Genomic DNA, 25,088 nt, shown 5'->3' on the forward strand with positions numbered 1-25,088 from the left:
TTTATCAGAAGTCCGAAGTGAAATATCAAGTCAGACGTGCAGACCTCGAACTCTGTCGGTCTTAGCGATCAAAATAAACAATCAGCTTATTGCTGCATGCTACCCTTAGGGCATGCTCGAAGATCGTGCCCAGAAAATTGCTGGGGTATGTACAAAATATTTTCATGAAACTCGCATGAATGGAACCTGACAATATTATGTTATTTATTATTTATACAACATTTAAACCTAAGGCTAGAAGTAGGAAAACTGTAAGTGAACTTTAAACCAGCGTGTGGTGTGATAGGGCAAGCCGCCAGTTGGCTGGCGTACTCGTGCCGTCGCGGTCGTTATACAGTATGCTGTAAAACTCTAGTTTTCAGTTTTCCGCGTTCCGTTTCGCACGTGATTACGTTATCAAAGTACACGTAGAGCAAAAGTAAACAGTTTCAATTAAACTCCAAATAAAAATATATAAAGAAGATTATTACATCAGTGATTGTTTATTTATTGAATTTTAGTGATTACAAATTTTACAGGTGTGTAAACTTTGTTAAAATCTATTGAATAATAATACAACGTTTCATATTTAATTTATTAGATAATATTAAAGGTACCTACTAGTAATTCTTAACGTTTATTAGTGTATTGATAATAACCACAAACATTTAAACTAGTAATTTACTTATACCGTGAATAAAAGCCGTGTGTAAATATAAATGTACATGGATACAGTGATCTTAATTCTTAAAGTGTCAAAAGGTCCAGCAGATAAGCATCGTGTTATAGATAAAAGCTTTAAAACGTTAAAAAAACTGTATACTTTCACTTCTATGAGCGTCGTTGTTGTGCATTTTCACCTACTATTTTCGTCCGAGGCATGCACGACACTATACTTACGTCACAGTCACTGTCGTACGATTTTCGTACCTGTGATAAACCCGTTACGCCCGTTATCTGACCGCTTTGTCAAAATTCGTTTATTATTAACATATAATAGTTGTGATTACAGCTAATTTGCATGCTCAAGCATACCATTAAGTAGTTTAACAGCACAATTACGTTTACAATTAATTTAGCTTAGGGAAACATTTATAGGAGGTACCTAACCATATTATTTGAATGTGAGAGCCATTGGAATATTATGTTATCTTTTATCGGAAATTATTGCAGAAATTTTAATTCCTGGTTACAAATTCACAACAAGGTCGCAAAGATAATACCTACTTGCTATTTTGATAGGAAATTGCAAATTAATAATTATATAATTATGATTTTTATCAAAATGTAGTTAAACTCTACATGGTCCATAAATAAGAATATCATTATTAAATCATTATTGTCAATCAAAACATTAAAATTACATTAAACGTGAGTCAAGCTCACTTTATGAGTTTTTGATTCCTATAAAGCAACAATTAAATATCCATCCACAGGTGACAGGTTGTAGATTTTTCATTTATTTTTTTCAGTAGAGTCACCATTTGACATACCTACATAGTGTACATAATAGATAGGTATAAACAAGAAGCTTATATTCTCTAATACACTGGAGATTGCACTATTACCATTAACTTGAAACAAGAAACTATGACATTCAATGACGTCAGTCATGTTTTTTGTCTCTTTCTGTCGAGTGACCACGCTGGTTTGTAAATTCAGGATTTTTCAAAATAGAAAAAACTAAAAATCATGGTCTATAAATAATAACGACATATATTTTTAACAGTATTTATATTATAATATTATGGTCATACTTTATAGGTAGGTACATACAATTTTAATTGGTATAGAATGATAGTTATAAATAACTTTTGGCTACAAAGCTTGGATATGAACCGATATATAGCATTAACATCCTTTGTAAATAGAGGAAAGTTGTGTTTTGCATCAGATGCTGTTTACCAAATTGTTAGCTACTCAGATCTTCTTTTTAAACGCGTTGCTTCGACGGGTCAATTTCAAGCCAGAATCATCAAAGAAAAACTGTTTATAGCAGCCTTGCACAAATTTTCTTTACAAAGTTTATTTTTCAAAAGGTATTTTTTTCTGGGTCGTAATCCTCAGTAATTTTACCCTTGATGGGCACATATATTTCTTTTTATTTTACTTTTTGGAAAGCTGAAATACCTAAAACAAAAAATATGAGGTAAGTTAAAAAAGTATAAATTTCAATGTAAAAACGAACAATCTTATAACTACATGTGAGTGCAATACCGATGTCGAGTGTTGTTTCATTACTAGTCAAAATCTTGAAAATGGTGTTCTAAATTTCATCATAATATTGTTATTACAATATATTCTCTTCACTATCCATAAAAACTCGTCATCATGGTTACCTTACTTGTTAATTTTGTTTATTGAAAACTTGTTGAAAAATGATAAAGTATTAGGAAAATAACAAATTTAACATGAATGCTTTCTAAAATGATGCAAAATTTTACAATTTTTGCCATTGAAATGATTCTAAACAGGTAAATGCAGGAGTATTGAGGCATATTGTAAATAACGTAAATATACACTTGCCTGTGAAATTCTATGCCAGAATTTGGTGTCCAAACACTTCTGCAATTTTGCACAATACAATGCATTCTTTATATTCGGAAAATATTCATTAAATAAGCAACAATATTAACTTAAATATTCGAAGCGACGCAATTTTTTTGACACACATGCCATATTGACAAAGTGAGAGTTGCTACAATTTTATTATGGTGACTACCCATAATCAGGGAGTATCGCTTTTTAATAATTGGTTTAGATACTTAGTTTATTTAGCATAAATAATAATTGTCTCATCCAACAATGCTTCTGAATGACGTTGTTGGCAATTTATCAACAAACTCATGTACAAAAACTAACCTTTTGCACAGAATATTACAGCATACATAGTAGCCTTGGGAAAACTTCGTATTAACAGTGGCAATACCAAGTTAGGTGTGAAAGTGATAAAAAACATGAACTGGGCAATATTTTCTTGTTACACGTCAATGTTCATACCGAAATCTCCAGTGTATTAGATATAAGCTTCTTGGGTATAAATTCAGCTATGAGCTGTATGTCAATATATACGTAGTCGTTAACTCTTTACAGATAACAAGATTATGTGTTTCATAAGTGAATGTGTTTTGTAGGCTAAAGATCTATTAAGGAATACCTATCGATTTTATTAGATAATATAGAATAGCCGTGAGAATTTAAATTGTAATAAATTAAAATTGTTGGTTAATTTAACATTTTTTTGTTCGCAAAATTTGTTGTGCTGTTGCTGAAAGTGGACGTGGTAGCCGGTAGGTATACTAATACAGCTCTGTTTTATACACCTAGGTCATAAATAAAATAACATAAAATGTTTCGTTAAATCTTTTTATTCTGAATTAATTACTTACTTAAGTATATAGTGCATATAGTTATAAATTTGTTCTACAAAATATGTAGAGTTTTAAAGGTAGAGTCAGAGTCAAAAAATCTAACTCTTCCTTGAGCAAATACATACGTTCCTTATTACAGTCTATTGTGATCCCATGACCTATAATATTGAATTAGAAGAAGAAAATTAATATTCATACTACTTAATGCTAAAGTACGATAAGCGAAGCGATCTGATGCATTTTTGTGGTAGAGTTTACGAAGAAACATATTTTTACGTGTCTACATTTTAAACTAGGTTTAAGATGTCATTTTTACTTATTAGCTAGGTTTTAATTCTATTTTTAGACTGCTTTTTTCACAAAATTTGTTTTAAAAGCAGTTTCTGATAGATTTATTTATTAAGTAACTATTTTTTTTTAAACTGTGATTAATCTATACATATAATAAATCTGTAGAAAGGTCGATTCTGTACATTGAAAATATTGAAAAAATAAATTGCAGGGGGTGTTACTGGATCGATACCAAACCCAAATATGTGATTAAAAAAATTTTTGTCTGTCTGTCTGTCTGTCTGTCTGTCTGTCTGTATGTGAAGACATCACGTGAAAACTACCGGTTCGATTTCAATGAAACTTGGTATAATTATACCTTATTATCCTGGGCGTAAAATAGGATACTTTTTATTCTGGAAAAATACGTAGAAAAAAAATTAATCTTAATTTTTCAGTTTTATCCATAGACGTTGTTCTGTAGAACCGCGAACACACGATGCGTAATATTATAGGCCTAGCCGTATTTCGGTCCAATAGATATTTTTAAGATGTTATTGTCAGAGTTACTCAAAATGGAGAAATAAACAATTCACCATTTCACGCGAAGACCGACATCCGCGCGGACGGAGTCGCGGGCGGAAGCTAGTTATTAATATTGTTCAAAGACTACAAGGCAAATAAATAAACTTCAAATTAGGAAGGACTATTATAATACCTATAAAATTATTTCTTCCTCTGAAATGCGGTTGCTAAGAACCACAGATAATATAATATATACCTACTTTGAAGAGAATAACAATGTTTTTGTCCTGCCACCGATTGTTGCATTGAGTGCACTCGTAATTTATTGTCCTTTATAGGTAGTAGTAGATCTTTTTAAGAAAGTAATTTCACACATTATGAATCAAAAAAGAAAACAAACCTTTCATCATCTTAACCAAATTAGATTAATTAACACTTTTAGTTATTAGTATTTGCTAATGAATTAGGAACGGTTTTCAACTCTTTTCTTATAGGTAGATACACGTTATCACCGTTCAAAGTGGTCATTTTTTTATCAAAATAATTCTACTTGATCCTTCGAGCTTACATTTATATTGCCTTATTAAATGCTTAAGATATGAACTAACATAAACAAATTATGATATCTTTCATGATATAATAGCGATTGTTTCCTGGAATTATTTTAATTTAAAAAAGTCTTAAAGGGCGTCATTAAGATGTATTATGAAATAATCATTACCTACTGCAGATGATTAGAAACTTCCGTTTATAGTTACACAAGGCACAACTACAGAATGCTCTTCTTTTTATTAATAAATAATACCTATGCCTAAAAATTAACATTCAATCGACCTTTGACTTTCATTGAAAGTTATCTATCTTTCTGCTTCGTCCTGACGTTATCCCTTCAAATAAACATAATTGAATTAAAATTTATTATGACTTAATTTTAAAACAATGGTTATTCTCACTAGTTCTTCTCATCGCAGAGAACATAATTATAACTAGATCGAAAGAACAAAATAATCCCACAGATAGGTAGTTATGCTCACAAAACAAAATTTATGTAATAATAATACCTAATTCTTTTAAATTACGACGATTATTATAGAACTACATAGACATACGTACTTCATAGATACAAAAGATGAATGACAATAACGTGCAAAGAAATTTATTTTGTGTTTTTCCTTAAGCTCCACGATTTTTTTAGGTAGGTAACTAGGTAGGTTATTCGATACGTAAAACTAAAAATAGACTATATTCGTATTCAAATTTACCTACGTAATAAAAAATAATTAAGTATCTATCATAAAACATTAACTACAAATGCTAAGTAATTTTATTATAAATTATAATTAAATCTTCTCACGGCAGGTATGAAGGATCGATTCGAAACAATAGGACTTTAATTAAAAAAGTCACGCCATTCTTACTATGCAAATAGTTCTTATGGTGTTTACATACATCTTGTTACAATAAAAACAAAGAACTAACTAAACATCTTTTTTAACATACCTAATATTAATTCTTGTTTGATTTTACGCGGATTACGGATGTATATTATAACTAAACTAACTAAACAAAGGTGACTGACTGATCAATCAACCACAGCCTTTGCCGACCGGGTTGAAAGACATGCAGATATCCAATTGTTAGATTTAGATATGAGATATCCAATATGTTGTAGACATCCGCTAAGAAGGGATTCTAATAAACTCTACCGCCAGAGGAGTAAATTGGGGATGAAAGTTTGTGCCATGAAAATTGGTTAGTCTGATGTTTAATATGCTAGGTAAATCACTGCTATGTATCATCAAAATCCGTTCAGTGGTTTTCGTGTAAAATATTATGAAACACACAACCATAATTTATTAAAAATTTTCGGGTTTAGGTACACGTAATATTTATTCAGCAGGATCGTAATAGGTAATGCATATTATATATTTTAAATCAATGTAAAATTTGAGAAATAAGGAAAAATTTCTGTTCTTGCCGCATACGATAAAACACAGGTACATCTACACTCTACAGTCTACATAATATTATCTCCGCTGATGATAAGCCAAAGATTAAGAATTTAAATATGTAACTGCAGATAAATAATATGTAATTATTATAAAAGCAGTCAGAATCGCGCTTTGGATCTTCGTTGTCGCTTTGCACCCATTGACGTAACACCATTTTTTTGTAATGTTTTGCTAGAAACTTTTATGAATAACTTGTAATAGTATAATTGTATCATCATTCAGGATAAGTCATCAATTAGTGTGGAAAACGGAGTCGAAGAGAAAGTTACCAGTATGCTCGTTGCCAATGGAATCGACAATCAAAAATATTTAAATGGTAAGTTGTTTTTAATTTTTCCACATATTATATATTTGATAGAACATTAGAATTATAATTACTTACCTGTCTACGCAAAATATAATTCAGAATGTTAAACAATTAAAAAAAAAATACTTAACATTAATACTGCCACTTGTTTGTTTGCTTGTTTTTTTTAATCATTACAAACAACTCTTTGAATAGTTCATTAATAAAAAAAATATTATATTAACACACAGAAACGTGTAATTCACTTCATTTTAATGAACAATAATATAGTTAAGGTAAATATTTGTGAGGAAGTTTATTACATCGTACTTGCTGTATATCCTGTTTGTTCTAATAGAATTTTGCCGTTGGAAATAATGAAATGAAGAAATGAAATGAAAAATACTTTATTGCACAATTAATACAGGATTATAAACTAAGAGCCATACAAGTAATAACATGTACAGAGGGCGGTCTTATCGCTGTAAGCGATTTCTGCCAGACAACCCGAAAATTTAGAAGGATTACATTTAAGGTGGTGGTGCATTACAAACTTAAAATTCAGATTTTAACTAAAATAAATAAATATAAAATATAATTAATTAAATAATATACACAAGTACGAGAGGATTCATACAAAAATGTCTAAAACATTTGAGGTAAAAAATATAATAATGCTTCCCTTTTATAGCAATTATGCGCCGGATTCTCAGAATAATTTTATTGTTACCTATAACTTTTAATTATATAATAATGGTTTATTGGTTACACAATATTTAATGCAATAACATATCTCTTTATATGATTTTATCTGTATCTTACCATCACTAATCAATTAAACTTTGATCATTAAAACATATCATGTTATCAGGGCCGGATCAGGTGATACCGGCAGATGAATACATATGCTGGACCCCGGGTGGGCACGTCAAGTTACGGATAGCTCCACGGGGAGCGGCTTCAGAACCACCAATTTCAGTTCCTGGTCTACTCAGTAGAACGGTCGCTAGATACCCTGATGAAAAAGCCTTGTTCACAAAACGTAATGGCAAATGGGAGAGCATTACGTTCAGGTAAGAAAAGATGGAGTGTGTGAAGTGCAATATAATTAAATTAAAAAAAAATGTTGACGCATTCTAATATGGAAGAAGTTCCCAACACTACTAATCGCATTGTAGGACTCACTACATAATTTGATAAACGGTTTATGAGTCAAACAATCATACGATATTTTAATGTTTTTCATTCGCACCAATTACCAAGATGTTTAAATGAAAATGATAGGAAATTACAGATTCAAATCGATACGATATCTGTAATCGGTCTTTCTGTATGCGTCTTGGACATTTGATTACGGTTATTTTATTCTATTTATAGTATCAGCTACTAATAATAGCTTGTTCATAAACGAGAAGTGATGTAATCATAATAATATATTGATTCGCCAATTTTTTCCACGTAACTCTTATGTAGGTATAATTACAAGAAAAAATACGTACCTGCTTTATCATTGTACAAACCAATTACAAACTATTAGTGATTGTAAATTTAAAAATATATATTTTACTCTTATCTAAACCCAAGTGCATTCATTTTAAATCAGCATAGCTGCGTTGACTTAGGGGAAAACATATGAGAAATTAATCATGTGCCTAATAATATTGGCACAATTTTAATTCAATATGAATTATGAACCCAGAATAAAATCGAAACCAACAACTATCAATAGAAAATCATTTGTTATCGTATTATTAGCTATTCATCTGACTCTATTTCAAATTGCAATATTATTTATTTACTTAATAACTATGATATAGAGTTTCTGATAAATATATTTATTCTATGACCGTCAACATCATATACATAAATTGTACCTATAATCATTATTTTTTCAATTTTTTTGCAGACAATACCAAGCCAAAGTCAGAACCATCGCAAAGGCTTTCTTAAAACTAGGATTAGAGAGATGTCATTCTGTGTGTATCCTTGGCTTCAATTCTGAAGAATGGTTCATAGCAGATTTGGCCGCTATCCATGCCGGGTAAGAATTTTATTTTTCAGTGATTCTAAAGCCATTTTTGTGTTATATTATATTTTCTATATTCCTATAGATAATCTATCAAAAATAATCTTTGTTTATCTATAATATATTGGGGCAATAACGTCTTTTCTACTATCTATGACTAGATAACTCTAGGTATTTACCGCCGCATTTGTTTTAAAATTATTATTCGTTTATGTGTCACCAAAAACTTGACTTATCGTTTTTACCATATTTAAGCCATATTTTATTTTCTCAATTGCCTACGTCGTACGAACATATTGAGAACTCGTATTAAAAAATATTTTGATATTATTAAACATTTTTTATTTCTCGTTAAATTAAATAAGAACATAATATCAATATGTATTGCAAACTTGCGTTATGTTCTAATTACAAAGGAATCGATACCAATGCAAATGTAAGCAAAATAGATAGATCGATAGAAAAAAAACCGTAGACTCAGTTAAAGGTTTCAGATAACCTATAAATGTTTACGCGAATCTAGTTTCCTCTTTTCAATTCAGGATCACAAGACCTATAAAAGTTTGAATAATAATCCAGCAACCTGAAGAAAAAAATAATAAGATTCTTCAGTTTTAATCTCGAATATTCCTGAAACCACCATGCATCAGAACCAAGTTGGAAACTATTTGATATCTGACAGCATAAATTAGGTACAGGCGGGGTATATGATGGTTCAGGAATATTTTAGGAATAAAACAGAAGAATCTTATTTTACTGAAATTAAAAAAAAGCACGTGTACTTATGTACACGCGTTAGAAGTTATACTTCTTTGGCGTATGGAAAAAAATACTAGAATATACAACTTGAACATAGTTACATACCACCTCAGAACTAAATTCACTCTCATCATTTTTCTCCATCGCGCCAAAAGAAGTATAACTTCAATAGAAAAAAATTGTTTGGATTGATTGAATTGCAAGTTGCAACCCACGTTCTTCGCAATACTGGGGCTTTTTTCTATTCTAAAAGCTTATATTACTCTAAAAGTATTAGAATTCTATAAAACTAAACGTTAAAATCAGAAAAATCTCTCTCGAAAACAAAATAAGCAATAATAATAAAATTTCAGTGGATACGCAGCTGGTATTTACACGACAAATTCAGCAGAAGCGTGTTTCCACTGCCTCGAGTCGTCTCGAGCTAACATTTGCGCAGTACAGGACAAGAAGCAGTTGGAGAAGATATTGTCTATACAGAGCCGGTTGAAGCATTTGAAGGCGATTGTGCAATGGGAGGGGACTGTGGACACTTCGATACCTGGGGTTTACAGCGTAAGTTTTGATAAATTGATTAAATAAATCCATACGGAGTAAGCAAAAAGAATCAAATTAGGTCCATAGCTAGGAAAATAAAAAGTTTTTCTTTTACTGAATTGGTAGAATGCTAAGGGAACTTTTATGAACTTATTTTTTAAAGTGAAACTTTTATTACATCGCCTCAAACTTTTTGGTCTGTGTAGCGCATGTCGCGTGTATCGCGGCAACCGAGTAGGTATTACCTACTCGGCACGCGACATGCGCTACACAAAGCAGTGTTCCGAACCGTTCGAACAATTTCATTTTACCGGGGTTTCATAAAACCACACCCTTGGATATGTCGCCATGACCTCACCTTCACCGAGTAGGCCGAGTAGGTAGACCATACCTATTACCGAGTAGACCAAGTAGACTGCACCTTCGAGTAGACCAAACCTATTACCGAGTAGACGAAGTAGACCGCTCCTTCGAGTAAACCAAACCTATTACCGAGTAGACCAATTAGACCGCACCTTCGAGTAGACCATACCTATTACCGAGTAGACCAAGTAGACCGCACCTTCGAGTAGACCAAACCTATTACCGAGTAGACCAAGTAGACCGCACCTTCACCGATTAGTCCAAGTAGACCATACCTATTACCGAGTCGACCAAGTAGACCACACCTTCGAGTAGACTAATCCTATTACCGAGTAGACCAAGTAGACCAATCCTATTATCGAATAGACCAAGTAGACCACATCAATTTCCGAGTAGACCAAGTAGACTGCACCTTCACAGAGAAGACCAAGTAGACCGCACCTTCACCGAGTAGACCAAGTAGACCGTACCTTCACCGAGTAGACCAAGTAGACCACACCAATTTCCGAGTAGACTACATCAATTTCCGAGTAGACCAAGTAGACCGCACCTTCGAGTAGACCAAACCTATTACCGAGTAGACCAAGTAGACCGCACTTTCACCGATTAGTCCAAGTAGACCAATCCTATTATCGAATAGACCAAGTAGACCACATCAATTTCCGAGTAGACCAAGTAGACCGCACCTTCACCGAGTAGACCAAGTATACCACACCAATAGACCACATCAATTTCCGAGTAGACCAAGTAGACCGCACCTTCACCGAGTAGACCAAGTATACCACACCAAATTCCGAGTAGACCAAGTATACCACACCAAATTCCGAGTAGAACAAGTAGACCGCACCTTCACAGAGAAGACCAAGTAGACCACACCAATTTCCGAGTAGTCTACATCAATTTCCGAGTAGACCAAGTAGACCGCACATTCGAGTAGACCAAACCTATTACCGAGTAGACCAAGTATACCACACCAAATTCCGAGTAGAACAAGTAGACCGCACCTTCACAGAGAAGACCAAGTAGACCGCACCTTCACCGAGTAGACCAAGTAGACCGTACCTTCACCGAGTAGACCAAGTAGACCACTCACCACACCAATTTCCGAGTAGACTACATCAATTTCCGAGTAGACCAAGTAGACCGCACATTCGAGTAGACCAAACCTATTACCGAGTAGACCAAGTAGACCGCACCAATAGACCACATCAATTTCCGAGTAGACCAAGTAGACCGCACCTTCACCGAGTAGACCAAGTATACCACACCAAATTCCGAGTAGACCAAGTATACCACACCAAATTCCGAGTAGAACAAGTAGACCGCACCTTCACAGAGAAGACCAAGTAGACCACACCAATTTCCGAGTAGTCTACATCAATTTCCGAGTAGACCAAGTAGACCGCACATTCGAGTAGACCAAACCTATTACCGAGTAGACCAAGTATACCACACCAAATTCCGAGTAGAACAAGTAGACCGCACCTTCACAGAGAAGACCAAGTAGACCGCACCTTCACCGAGTAGACCAAGTAGACCGTACCTTCACCGAGTAGACCAAGTAGACCACTCACCACACCAATTTCCGAGTAGACTACATCAATTTCCGAGTAGACCAAGTAGACCGCACATTCGAGTAGACCAAACCTATTACCGAGTAGACCAAGTAGACCGCACATTCGAGTAGACCAAACCTATTACCGAGTAGACCAAGTAGACCGCACCTTCGAGTAGACCAAACCTATTACCGAGTAGACCAAGTAGACCGCTCCTTCGAGTAGACCAAAATAATTATCGTACAAATACGATAATTTTGTGCCTAGTTTCACTTTTACCGTGGTTTCATAAAACCACACAACATTTTTTTTCAAAGGTGATTGATTTATTGATTTTATGATTGATTGATAGTTTTTTTTTTTCTTTTATTATGTTACTAGCGGTCCGCCCCGGCTTCGACCGTGGTACATATTTCGCAATAAAAGTTAGCCTAATGTTCTTTCTCAGGGTCTAAAGATTGTCTGTGCCAAATTTTATCAAAATCGGTTGAGAGCTTTAAGCGGGAAAGCGTAACAGACAGACAGACAGAGTTTCTTTCGCATTTATAATATTAGTAGGGATTCCTATTTCCCTATTCTGAGAGAAACTAAGATGTGGGGTTAGAATTTAAATAGAATTTCTGTAATGCAAAGGTCATATTTCATGTTGATATACATAAATGTACCCTAGGCTTAGGATAATTTTACCCATTAAAATCTCAGTAACGCGCAATTACTCAAAAATAATTAAAGAACAATACTCTACAAATAAATAAATTTAACCACCAGTGGCAACAACTCTTGGATATAGGCGCCAAGGAGCCAGACACGCAATTAGACAACGTACTCAAGACTATTTCCGTCAACGAATGCTGCACGCTAGTTTATACCGTAAGTATTCACACGTGTATTATATTTAAAGATTTATTTGTTTATACATTACTTTGTATTTGTGACAATAAATAGTGGTTCGATTTTACGTCATACTGTGTAGGTGTATTGGCTAATACGGTGGCATTTAAAATGGTTCAATAGGATAGTGAATGATTCAATAAATATTTATCTGTCCTATTTTTATATATGAAAGAGTTTTACATTGTGATATTTTGTAGTATTAAATACACAGTTGAGCTTTGTCATTACTTTTACTATTTTCTCAAAAAAATGTTGGCTAGCGATCCTGAATATCGAAATAAGGGCTCAGGATTCGATTCCCACTACGGGAAATTTTTTGCTCAGATTTGGACTAAGTAGATAGATGGCAATGTCAGAAACCTATAAATTTTTCCTTGTGTTCTTAAGTACATTTTTTTCCGCATAGTCAAAATACTTGGATAATGACGAAAAAATATTCCAAATGTTTTTGTTAACTTCGTGTAATATTTGCTACAAAATTCATACAAAAATTTATAAATTTTTAAATAATAGAAAAAATCGATCACGAGGAGGGATTCGAACTTTTCGAACTTCCACCAATCCGGAGCGACACGACGTCTTGAGCAACTGGGCATCCCGTGATCCCACCAAAGCAATACAATTTTTTTTTCTATTCTTTAAAAATTTATAAAGCATTTGAATGCCTTGATACAAAAATATCATTCTATTCTTTTCTAGTCCGGAACAGTGGGTCCACCAAAAGCGGTGATGTTATCCCACGACAACCTCACATGGGACGCGCATTCCGCAACTCTACGAGTTGACAATATCCAGCCAACTTTGGAACGTGTTATATCCTATCTGCCACTTAGCCATGTTGCTGCACAGGTAAGAAAACTGCATTTTTATGTTAGGTCTATCTTTTGAGTAATAATTTATAGTTTCTAAATAGATATATTTTAGCTTGGTATGTAAAAAACAGGACCACTTTACAAACCAAAAATATAGCACACATAGCATGACTATGTGTATATTTTTGTATATTTAATAAACTTCCCAAGTCTATAAAAACATTTAATATCGGTCCTTTTGGGACAAAACTATGAGTGGCTAAATAATAACAATTTCTATAATGTATCGGACTATTTAAATTTGTGAACTTGAAATATCTTGTGTTGATTCGTATGTTGTTTTGTTATCTTTGTACACACATTATGGGGATAAAGATATTTTATTATTGTTTTGATATCTATTTTGATAACTTTCTCGGCATATTATAAGCTCGCAGGATATATTCCCGTTAGATTGTAATCTTACGGTTTTTACAACTTTACGGTGACATATAGTGCACTAAATCCTGTCGACCTTTGATTCCATTGCAATCGATGAAACCCACGTGCTTATTCCCACTGATAAACATAGATACTAACACCTAATAAATAATGCACCTTCCCTATCTTTTGAGCCATTTATCAGTTGCATGTAAATCATGGATTTATTAGTGCAGTACGTTTAAAAAAATTCCAAGAACAACAATTTTATTTATATTATCTTGGCATATTAAATAACAATATTAATAAATTACCTCAAGTTGTAGGTACATTGAGATTAAAGTTACAAGGACGCCCGGTATATTTGAATAATATGAGATACTACATTTTATAAACCGATGCCTTTTCGCTGTTGATAATTGTTGTTATCGTTATACTATAATCATAGGGGGTAAATACCGTTGACTGATAAAAATTAATTAAACCTTATATTAATCAGCAGCGCCAGTTCACCTTAATTTGTCAAAAATTAAGAATTAAGATAAGACAAGGAAGCATAATCATTTTAACATTAAACTTACCAGAATACCGGCAGGTCAATGTACATAGTACATAATTCAAATGACTTATAAATTATAAATAATAATATACATGGCTTAATAATTATACATTTAAATAGGCATATTAAAATATACATACAACGAAATAGATGTATACGGTTTAATTGTCATGTTTTGTATACCGAGATCTCTACATAATGCTCTAGGTTGCAAAATAATAAACTTTTTTAATATCGATGGAATATTTAAAGAAGAAGTAATTAGCTTCTAAAAGGCAATCGAGGCTTTTCTTACTAGGTAGGTAAGTACCTAAGTTTTGTCTTATCAGCCCCCCTAGCCAAGTGGCTTTCTGTTAGCGTAGCGTTCAATAGAATAGACAACGAATGTATGAGATTGACGTAAGCTGTAGATAAACGTATCTAAGCCACTTGGCTAGGGGGGCTGTTTTTAAGTAACACCCAATTCTTTTAACTGGCCCTCTAAAATGACAGTTCTTTTGCTTTCTAATATTATTTGGTTGTAAGCAGTATAATTTACATTAGAAATTAAAGTCTCTTACGGATTTAAAAGGCGATTAATTACCTACTCACAGATCTACTCATTTTAATACATTATGTTTTTCGACGTTTCGAAAAATTTCCGAGACCACGTTCTATCCGTTTTATAGCCTTTAATTTATTATACCTAATTTATATTTCACCGCCTCCTTGGTAATGCGTGAGCGTAGAGCTGGCACGTCCTGGGTTCGATTCCCGTTGGTGACGAGATTAAAAAATGAACAGGCATAATACATCTGCCCCATACGCCACTGAGGCCACACGGGACTTCACTTTATAATTTAAGGATATTTCAGGACATTTTTCACACACGGCTCGATCAAATGGCTGATATTATAGAATCTTAAATAAATACTTATATAGATAAATTATTCCCAAACACAGAGCAATATGTCACAATATAATATACTGAACATAACAATTTGTACAGGTAATGGACATCTATATTACAATGGGCAGTGCAGTGCCCATTTTCTTCGCACAACCTGACGCGTTAAAAGGAAGTTTAGTTCAAACGTTGAGAGAAGTCCGACCTACTAGGTAACTTTTAGATATGTAAATTTAATATAATTACTGTTTTATATAAAAATTAAAATAATTGAAATAATTTTCGCAAGGTTATTCCCTAAGTTAAGTTAAGTTTCTCTAGACATAACAATTATTTAAAACTAAAATTCAATACCTAAATCCTTCGAAAGTCACGTTAATTGAATGTGCAAAAATAATTAGATTTATAAAGAAAACCGGCTTATTACTAGAAACCATATAATCCGTTTAAAATAATAATATTGATAGATCAAAATTTTTTTGCATATTTTACTTACTAAAATAATATTTTTTTAGATTCATGGGAGTACCACGAGTATGGGAAAAGATGTATGAAAGTATAATGGCGGTGGGGGCCTCCAGTGGGGCCGTGAAGAAATATATCGCCACTTGGGCCAAGGATAAGGGCACCAAACATCACATGGCTAGGATTAACGGGTAAGTTATTATACCGATCAATACAGAAACACACCCACTAAACACTTAAAATAACACACCCACTATACATATAAAATCGTCATCCATCATAATCATGATCATCATCATCATGATGATCGGCCCATATACGTTCCCACTGCTGGGAGCCGGGTCTTCTATGAGGGTTCTGGCCAAGTGCGGGTTGGCAGATGTCACATGTCATCGAATTTTTGATTCTTCGACGTGTCAGTTTCCTCACGCTGTTCCCTTCACTGTTTAGAGCAGTGATGTCATAAAATGAGCAGATAAATTGAAAAATCAGTTTATTTCCTGCATACTAGTCTCGAACCTCCGACCTATCGTTAAGTCCGAGGTCCTCACTACTGAGGCAACAATTATAATATTTACATACAAATCTACCAAATTCCGTGCTAAATAGGCACTTTAGGGCCAACTAATCGAGATAAATACCTAATATAAAAAATCTAATGAGATCTAAAAGACAAAAACAAAATAAACGAAATGTTCATAATGGTCCGTGAGCCAGGTGCAAATTTGGTTAATTATTTCCTCTCAAGAGATAATTCGTCAGACGCATCAGAGTACAGTATTATAAAGCCTCGTGAACGTCAGCTGGCGCTCGGTTGGGGGGGTGAGCGGTTGTAGCCTCCCACGCACGTAGGAAAAAAAATACATTCATTCATTTCCTCTCAGCTAAAAATTTCTCAAATTGTAGCTAACCCAATATCTCAACGAAAAAAAATAATCAGCTGGTTACAACATTTAGAAATTAAAGACTTTTTAACGGATTTTAAACGCTAAAAAAGAAGAAGCATTGCTAACCGACTGAAGGAGCACATTGCGGATATCAAGCATCGGCGTCACAAGAAGTCTGCGGTATGTGAACACACACTGGACAACAACCACTTCATACTCGCGTAAAATCAAACACTAGAAAATACTATGGTTACAACATGGTGTATTAAACGTCAGCTGATGTCTACAACATGAAAAAAAAAAAATATTTTCCGTGATAGTATTATAATTGTGATTTGTGGCCGAAATAACAAGTTGAAGATTTAGATACAAAGTATGAAAGTAGTATGAGAGGAAGTATGCTTGAATGATGCTCAGGTCAATATTTTGCGTAGTATGTAGGTGTAAATAGAAAGGAAATAAAAACGAACATTCTAAAAATTACCGGATAAGTTACGGCCACGTGTACCTGTACTGGCCTATCATAACAAGATAAACCAATTTATTGTAGGTACATATATCTTGTATGCAATAAATTCTTTAGATATGGATATTTGAAGACTCCATTTTGGTGGACGTAGTTAACAGTGTTAAACTTTAAATTAGATTTAAAATAAAATTGAAATGCAAATTGCGGTATATTTAAGCCATTTTAAAGTATGTAATGTTATAATTGATATTTTGACGGATTTTTTTACATAAAATAATAATTTCAAAGACCAAATTATTTGAGGATAGTTTTTTAATATTAATTGACATAAAAAAAGTATTTTTTTTTTCTTTACTGGCATCTAAAATATGTGTTGAATGTTAGGAATTATAATTCGATATGATTATCTGTTGAATAAATATATTATACAAAAAAATCTCTTAAATTTTCATTCTAAGCCCACAAAAAATGAAATTGAATATTTCGTAACGAAAAAACCTCACGCTCCTCACTCCGACGGGCGGAGGTGTGGCTTGAAGGCATAGCATGCAATAGCTTTACCGCGGCAGTCCCCGAGTGCCACACGTTGTTTTTTTAATCTTATAATATATGGCCATAAATTAATTCGTTAATCATTTTGGCCTTCGTTACAAAATGAATCACTTGTAATTATTATTCCAAATTGAAATTAATAAATGAAAGCTTATCGATTTGCAAGTGCTCATGATGCGGCTAAAAATAAAATAATGATACTGTCAATAAATTATCATCATCATCGGTCATCATATCATCATATATTATCTACTAGCTTACCTCCCGCGGCTTCGCCCGCTTTCTCTATAACGATTTGAGATTTAAACTATCCTATCTCTCAAGTTGGATCGAACTGCACATGGTGTGCGAATTTTATTATAATTGGTTTAGGAGTCCATTGAGGACAAACATTGTGACACGAGATTTATATATATTAAGATTTTAGATATACATTCATAAACACAATCTAGGGCTTAGAATTTAGAGCATTAAACCAACTTAATGTTAATGCTCTAACTTGTCGAAATGTACTGATAGGCGCTTTTTAATCTTTTTTTTTTAATTTAATCAAAATTTATCTTAATAAATATAAATCTCGTGTCACAATGTTTGTCCTCAATGGACTCCTAAACCACTTAACCGATTATAATAAAATTCGCACACCATGTGCAGTTTGATCCAACTTGAGAGATAGGATAGTTTAAATCTCAAATCGTTTTAGAGAAAGCGGGCGAAGCCGCGGGCGGGCGGGCTATATGAAGAAATTAAATAAGTGATTAACAAAAAAATAAAAAAAGATTAAGTATTGTTTTCTTAGGTTTTTAGATATTGCATTAAATGTAAAATATCTCTAGATTATCTTGAAATGTACCTATCCTATCTGTATAAATTGGTCCTATATAAATGATGTCTAAGTATATAAGATGTCTAACTATATATAAATATTATATAAATGGGGTCCGATTAGATGTACTAAATTATAAACATAATTTATCATATATAACATAATTTATATTTTAATCAAATAACCTTTAGCACTTGGAGTTCTCGCAACTGATAAAGGTCGTTATACGGTTATACCTGTGAATAACTACATAATATTATCTAAGTAGGTACTAAATCATATTCTTATCAAAATAGGTATACCCTTTTTGACATAATATCTTATAATAAAACACTGTTGACGTCATTGAAAACTGATAATCAATATCTTAAGATTGGAACCCTATTTCTTTAATGTGATAATGTAATTGACTAAATTACAACGAGAATGATGAGCTAATTAGACGTTTATTGCATCACAATAAAATGAAGATAACTCAATATACCTACATGGTGTACAGTTTTTCTACTTAATGAGAAGCCACTGGCTCCTGAAACACAGTTTTTAACTAATTCAGGAGCCTATGGTTTCATTATTCATAATATATAAGCTGTACCTATTTTTAATGTCAATTATTTATTTTTTATTTATTTATTTCTCGACACTAAATAGTTAAGTACTTAGACATAGATCCTAGGTACATAGCTTCGTAGGTTTTATATTGTTTTTTCCATACTGACCAATATAAATATTACACCCTCCATAATATATCTTTAATCTATATAGTAGATAGTAATTACCAACAAATTAACGTCCAGAATCCATACGCTCACATTACAAAACCTGTAATTCTATCTAAGAATGATAGTTTAAGAAAAGCATACTTTAATAGATATTTCTTAATTAGTGCCTTCTCAGCCGGTATGGTCGGCCTCCCAGTTGACTTTACAATAATGGAAATGATACGGTTTTGGTACGTAGTGGTTACCCTGCAAATTGCATGATACCTTTGCGTTTATGCACTTTGAATGAAATAGGTAGATCTGGTAATGTTTTTTATTTGAAACATACCTCAATATAATTAAGTTTAATATAGGTCTGTATGAAATATAAATTCCTTTTAATGTATTGCTCTTAAAATATTGAAAATATAAGGTAATGCATGTAGGCTGTAGCATGTAGGAATAAGCTGGGCTGCTGCACTTAGTATACTGTATACATGATACGTTTTATAGTACCTATGCAGTTTGATACGACGCATGACTGCATGTCGCCCCGAAAGTGAATGAAGGCCTCAAAATATAATTTATCAAGTATTAAAAACCATAATTTTTTAGGGTTGAGGGAACAACATGTGGGTACAAAATGGCAAAGTCACTAGTGTTTAATAAAGTCCGCGATACACTGGGCTTCGACCAATGTTCGCTGTTTGTTGCTGCAGCGGCTCCACTCTCACCAGATATAAAGAAGTTCTTCTTGTCCTTGGACATTCCGATCATGGACGCGTTCGGTATGAGTGAAGCGTCCGGTGCCCATACGCTTGGATGCTATCCGAAGTAAGTATAAAAATTCAAATATTACCTCGTAATATTATAATTTTCCTATTCATTCAACTTTGCAATACACTCTTTTCAATAAAGTTTTATTTAATAAAATATCGAAAAAAAAAAGATTAAGAGCCACAAAAATTCAAGGAAAGATTACCAACATGTATGTGCGCAAAATATTTTCTTATGGTACCTACTCTTATTATTTTCATATGATCATCTTTATTACCATCTACATCATATCACCCTACAGCTTAGCAGACATTCAACAGAACTAATTGTAACCCATTTTCTCTTAGATTCAAACTAGATTCAGCGGGAGAGCTCATGGAAGGTACGGAGACGAGTTTCGGTGGTTCACAAAGCGTGAATGGCCCCGGTGAAATCTTGATCAGAGGCCGCCACGTGTTCATGGGATATCTCAATGATGAGGAAAAAACTAGAGCCACCTTCAATTCCGAAGGCTGGCTGATGACTGGTGATGTTGGAAGATTGGACAGTCAGAACTTGCTGTATATTACTGGAAGAATTAAGGTTAGACTTTTATGATTGTAGTTCTTCAAAAACAGAAGAATATATATCTTAGACATCTTCGAAAAAGTTTTAATTGTTTATTTTATTATTTTAATTTTACTTATCCTTGCTGTTGTGTTTATAAGAATCTTGTTTGACGTGTACTGAAGTCACGGGTCAGGTAGATACTATTAGACTAGTTTTAGTGTAACGCAGACCACATTGATCGTCGCGGTAATTGCTGACAGCCGAAACGTATGAACCCTTTTTAGAGCGTTTTAGTATAACGCGTAGGTGTCTGCGCAAGCTCTGGTCACTGGTCAGCGCTGACAGTCACACACATGGGCGTAGCCACGGTGGGGCAGGGTGGGGCGCTTGCCCCACCCAGGCTTTGACCTGGAAGGTACCTAACCAAATCTAAAAATTGAATTATCCAGGTACTAACTACTAAGCTTAATATCCGTAAGAAAATTCACACTCGATTCTCGAAAGTCGACAGTCGACACAGAAAATGAGACCAAAACATTAGTATTATTTACCTCTACAATGACTGATTAACAAATAATTGTCATACGCCCAGCGACCAAACGGCTGAAGATAGGGACACATTTTGGATCTATTTCGTGATGTGGTAGGTGAACAATAAGGTGTTTTGAATAAGAATAATTCGAATAACGAATTACACACGAAAAAATAAAATAGCTGAGGCTTCTATGTTACATAAACTGTAAGAAAAATGAGTGTAGTACAGTTAGTTACCCCACTATTTTATCCAATTTCAATTTTGTTTTAAGTTTCACGTTCTAAAGAACGTGTCACGTGAGTTACAACTCAAAAAAATATGGGCCTTAGAAAAAAAAACTTTCAGAAAATATTACACAGAATAAAGTGAGTGTTATAAAAAAGTTTTCAAGGTAAAGAAGATGCCATCGCAAATGCGTTCGCAAATGCGTTCGCAAGTGCGTTCACAAGCGCGTTCGCAAGCGCGTTCGCAAGCGCGTTTGCAAGCGCGTTCGCAAGCGCGTTTGCAAGCGCGTTCGCAAGCGCGTTCGCAAATGCCTTCGCAAATGCCTTCGCAAATGCCTTCGCAAATGCCTTCGCAAATGCCTTCGCAAATGCCTTGCCTTCGCAAATGAGGTTCGAAGACCTGGATATGACTTTGGGTACATACAGTTGCTAGTTACATATTATTTTTTTATTGTTGCCCCACCTTGAGCCCATGGCTAGCTACGCCCATGGTCACACACGTGCATTAAATTAGTGTTCTGCCAAGCGATGCGTTAATGCGCAAAATTGTGTCATTACATGTACCTACTCTGCAGTAATCAGGGTGATACTGAAACTACTTACCTGAACCTAAACAAGTTACGCGACTGTCTTCCGATGGTCAGCTTAACTCTAAAATCAACCTTACTTACTTATATTGTTGTTACTAGCTTTCCGCCCGCGTCTTCGCCCGCGCAGTCAAAGAAAAACCCGCAGTTCCCGTGGGATTTCCGTGATAAAACCTATCCTATGTTCCGTCGTAAAAAGTAGCCTATGACCTTTCTCGGGTATCAAAAAATCTCTATACCAAATTTCATGCAAATTGGTATAGTACCTAATCAGTAGTTAAAGCGTGATTGAGTAACAGACAGACAGACAGAGTAACTTTCGCATTTATAATATTATTAGTATATTAGTATTAGTTTATTTAGTATGGATTTTACGCCCATTCTATAATTTAAAATAAAATCTATGTATCCAGGAGCTGCTAATCACAGCGGGTGGTGAGAACATAGCGCCAGTGCTGATCGAGCAGGTGGTACACGGGGAACTACCGCACATCGGGTACGCGGTACTCATCGGGGACAAGCGCAAGTTCCTGTCCCTGCTTGTTACGCTTAAGGTGAGAATATTTCGTTATAGTAGAGTTAGTGCAGACTAAGTTTGAGACCTAATTTGTGGCGTTACTTGTCACGCTCAAATTCAGAATATTTTGCCTTATAGTTGGTGTAAAGTTAGGTCAAAAAGTCATGGAAGGATTTTGTACCACACCAGTAGCTGTGGTGGTTTTATTTCTAAGCTCATGAGGTCGGTTAAGATTTTGCCCTGTACCTGACGCTCAGGTGGACGGTCTTATTTATTACTTCGGTGCTATTTGAATGGTTGCGACCGTCAATACCTGCGGATATGCAGGCAATGCTCGCAAGACGGGCGGTTGCATGACCAGGAATCATTGGCGCAAAATGGTGTTTCAACTTTCAATCAATGGATCAAAATGGCCGTAGCCGCTGTCCGAACGCCGGATTAGGTTCCTAGAATTTCAATAATCATCGGATAAAATAAATTCATTACTACTACCATGGACCAATATACTCAAGATATTGGTCCATGGTACTACACAAATTAATTCAAATTACAACCCAATGTTTATATTTAAGTCACAATTTATAAAATACAAAAAATAGTAATATAATTACTTTTCAGGCTAAAGTGGATCAACAAAGCGGTGATCCATTGGACCAGCTCGAAGTCGGCACCCAGAAATGGGTGAACGGCCTCGGCAGCAAGGCCACTACTGTCAGCGAAATTGTCAAAACCAAAGATCCCCTTGTAAGTATACCCTAGGATTCGATCTTTCTGGATAAATTATTTGTATATCTACACTAATATTATAAAGGGGAAAACTTTGTTTGTTTGTTTGTAATGAATAGGCTTACTGGACCGATTTTAAAAATTCCATCACCATTCGAAAGCTACATTATCCACAAGTAATATAGGCTATATATTATCACGCTAAGACCAACAGGAGCGGAGCCACGCGGGTGAAACCGCGTGGCACAGCTAGTTTTTTATAAAACTATGTGTACACCCCTAGCTGACAATGCATTAAAGTATACTGAATCTGGAATACCTATATAATATTATGTTAGTGTTTTGAATTTTTATTTTAACATATTATATACAGTATATAACTGTATACGTACACACACTGAGTAGAATCAAAGTGTAATGTTATAAAATTCATTCAACTCTATATCAAAGTTCCAATTGATATATTTTATCACTATTACCCAATACACACAATTTACACGTTGATAATAGCTACACCGTTAGTTTAAACTTTAAAGTGTTAAAATTCCTTCAATAGATTACCCAACTTACTAACTATTTAAAACTAGCGGTCCGCCCCGGCTTCGCCCGTGGTACATGTTTACGTTTTCTCTCCATAAGAACCATCCTCGTACTTCAAGGAATAGGTATTATAAAAAAATAATTTACGAAATCGGTTCAGCCATTCTCGAGTTATGCGCTTATGCGCTTATCAACACATTTTGCGATTCATTTTTATAGTATAGATTATGAAAATAATATACCTAACTAAGTAGGTAAATTATTATATTTATTATATTAAAAATCATTTTTTTCTTCTTTTAATTATATTTATATTATCCTTAGGTTCACAAAGCTATTGAAGAAGGTATAGCGCGCGCAAACAAGAAGGCCATATCAAACGCGCAAAAAATACAGAAATTCACCATCTTGCCCACTGACTTCTCTGTCAACACTGGTGAATTGGGTAAGAAATATTTTTTTAATGAATAAATAAATCGTTTATTGCCTTAATAAGTTATTTATTAAGGCAATAAACGATTTATAAACATAAATTAATCTGACTTTAGCATTTCTACATATTTAAGTACTCCATCAATAGAACTAATTGATAACACACAAAATAGTTATTTCGCCATCCTATATTTTTTCCTTTTATGATTCTTTACCCAAATGAAAAACAATACTAAAAGGCTTATTAGACCACAAAAAAACTTAAAAGGCTTAGGTATTAGACCACCCAATATTGAGGGACCCTAACCCTAACTAAGAGTGGTGTAACCTAACGTAACCTAAACTGTATTTCAATGTATTATCACAGGCTAATAATAATATACTACGTATACAAGTACTATATAGAATTTAAATTACACCATAATAATATAACTGTAATATACCTAATCGCTGACTCATATTTTCCAATGATAAAAATAGATAACAAACGATAAGCCACACATATGTCTGTTAACTTTCTTAAATATTTATTTATTCCAGGACCAACATTGAAAATCAAGAGAAACGTAGTGTACGAGAAATACAAAGACCTCATAGAAGACTTTTACAAAGAATAATTTTTAGGTTAGCTTTAAGTATAAATGGGCTGATATATTGAATTGTTACCGTTGTTGCTCAAATAGGGTATAATAATGTGCTAAATTGTGATCGGTTTATTGTTATATAGAGGTGTACATAATATTTTTGTTACTTAAATATATTAAGTTTGAAAATACACGTGTTTTATTGATGTTGATCCAAATTTTTCCAAAGCGATAGACTATTAAAGTACCTACTCATGAAATACATACCATTTTTTTATATTTTCTTACTTCTAAACAATGAAGTAACGACAATTCCATATTATATACAATTAAATACTAGACTCAAAATGCTACATAGGTCTTTTAACTGTTTGATCTTTGTGACTAACATATTATCCTAAAGAGAAGACATTTTAGTTAGAGCCTAGAGGTGTGGTTAGAGGTTAGTGGGGAGTTTAGATA

General features: G+C 33.7%; 1 protein-coding gene across 3 annotated transcripts; it reads left to right on the forward strand.

The window, feature by feature from the left end:
• Positions 1-24,817, forward strand: LOC123693597 (long-chain-fatty-acid--CoA ligase ACSBG2-like). Of its 3 annotated transcripts, none has more exons than XM_045638767.1 (16): positions 1-145; positions 6,380-6,473; positions 7,315-7,516; positions 8,350-8,484; positions 9,582-9,783; positions 12,453-12,554; positions 13,278-13,427; positions 15,358-15,467; positions 15,771-15,911; positions 19,341-19,406; positions 19,771-19,989; positions 20,280-20,514; positions 22,241-22,381; positions 22,963-23,088; positions 23,935-24,055; positions 24,583-24,817. In XM_045638767.1, exons 1-16 carry the CDS (start codon positions 113-115, stop codon positions 24,657-24,659), a joined length of 2,154 nt encoding a protein of 717 aa, XP_045494723.1. In that variant the 5' UTR covers positions 1-112; the 3' UTR covers positions 24,660-24,817. The 3 variants fall into 3 exon arrangements, with proteins under 3 accessions (XP_045494723.1, XP_045494733.1, XP_045494742.1); XM_045638786.1 differs by lacking the exon at positions 1-145 and adding an exon at positions 289-518; XM_045638777.1 differs by lacking the exon at positions 19,341-19,406 and having other exon boundaries at positions 2-145.
• The last annotated feature ends 271 nt before the right edge of the window (positions 24,818-25,088 follow it).

The sequence above is a fragment of the Colias croceus genome, chromosome 1, assembly GCF_905220415.1.
Source record: "Colias croceus chromosome 1, ilColCroc2.1".
Taxonomy (NCBI): Eukaryota; Metazoa; Arthropoda; class Insecta; order Lepidoptera; family Pieridae; genus Colias; species Colias croceus.

Coding starts and splice junctions, on each gene's coding strand:
- LOC123693597 (XM_045638767.1), top strand. CDS start 113: ATGCTCGAAGATCGTGCCCAGAAAATTGCTGGG. Junction 146..6,379: donor GTGCCCAGAAAATTGCTGGG/GTATGTACAAAA, acceptor ATCATCATTCAG/GATAAGTCATCAATTAGTGT. Junction 9,784..12,452: donor CGATACCTGGGGTTTACAGC/GTAAGTTTTGAT, acceptor TTTAACCACCAG/TGGCAACAACTCTTGGATAT.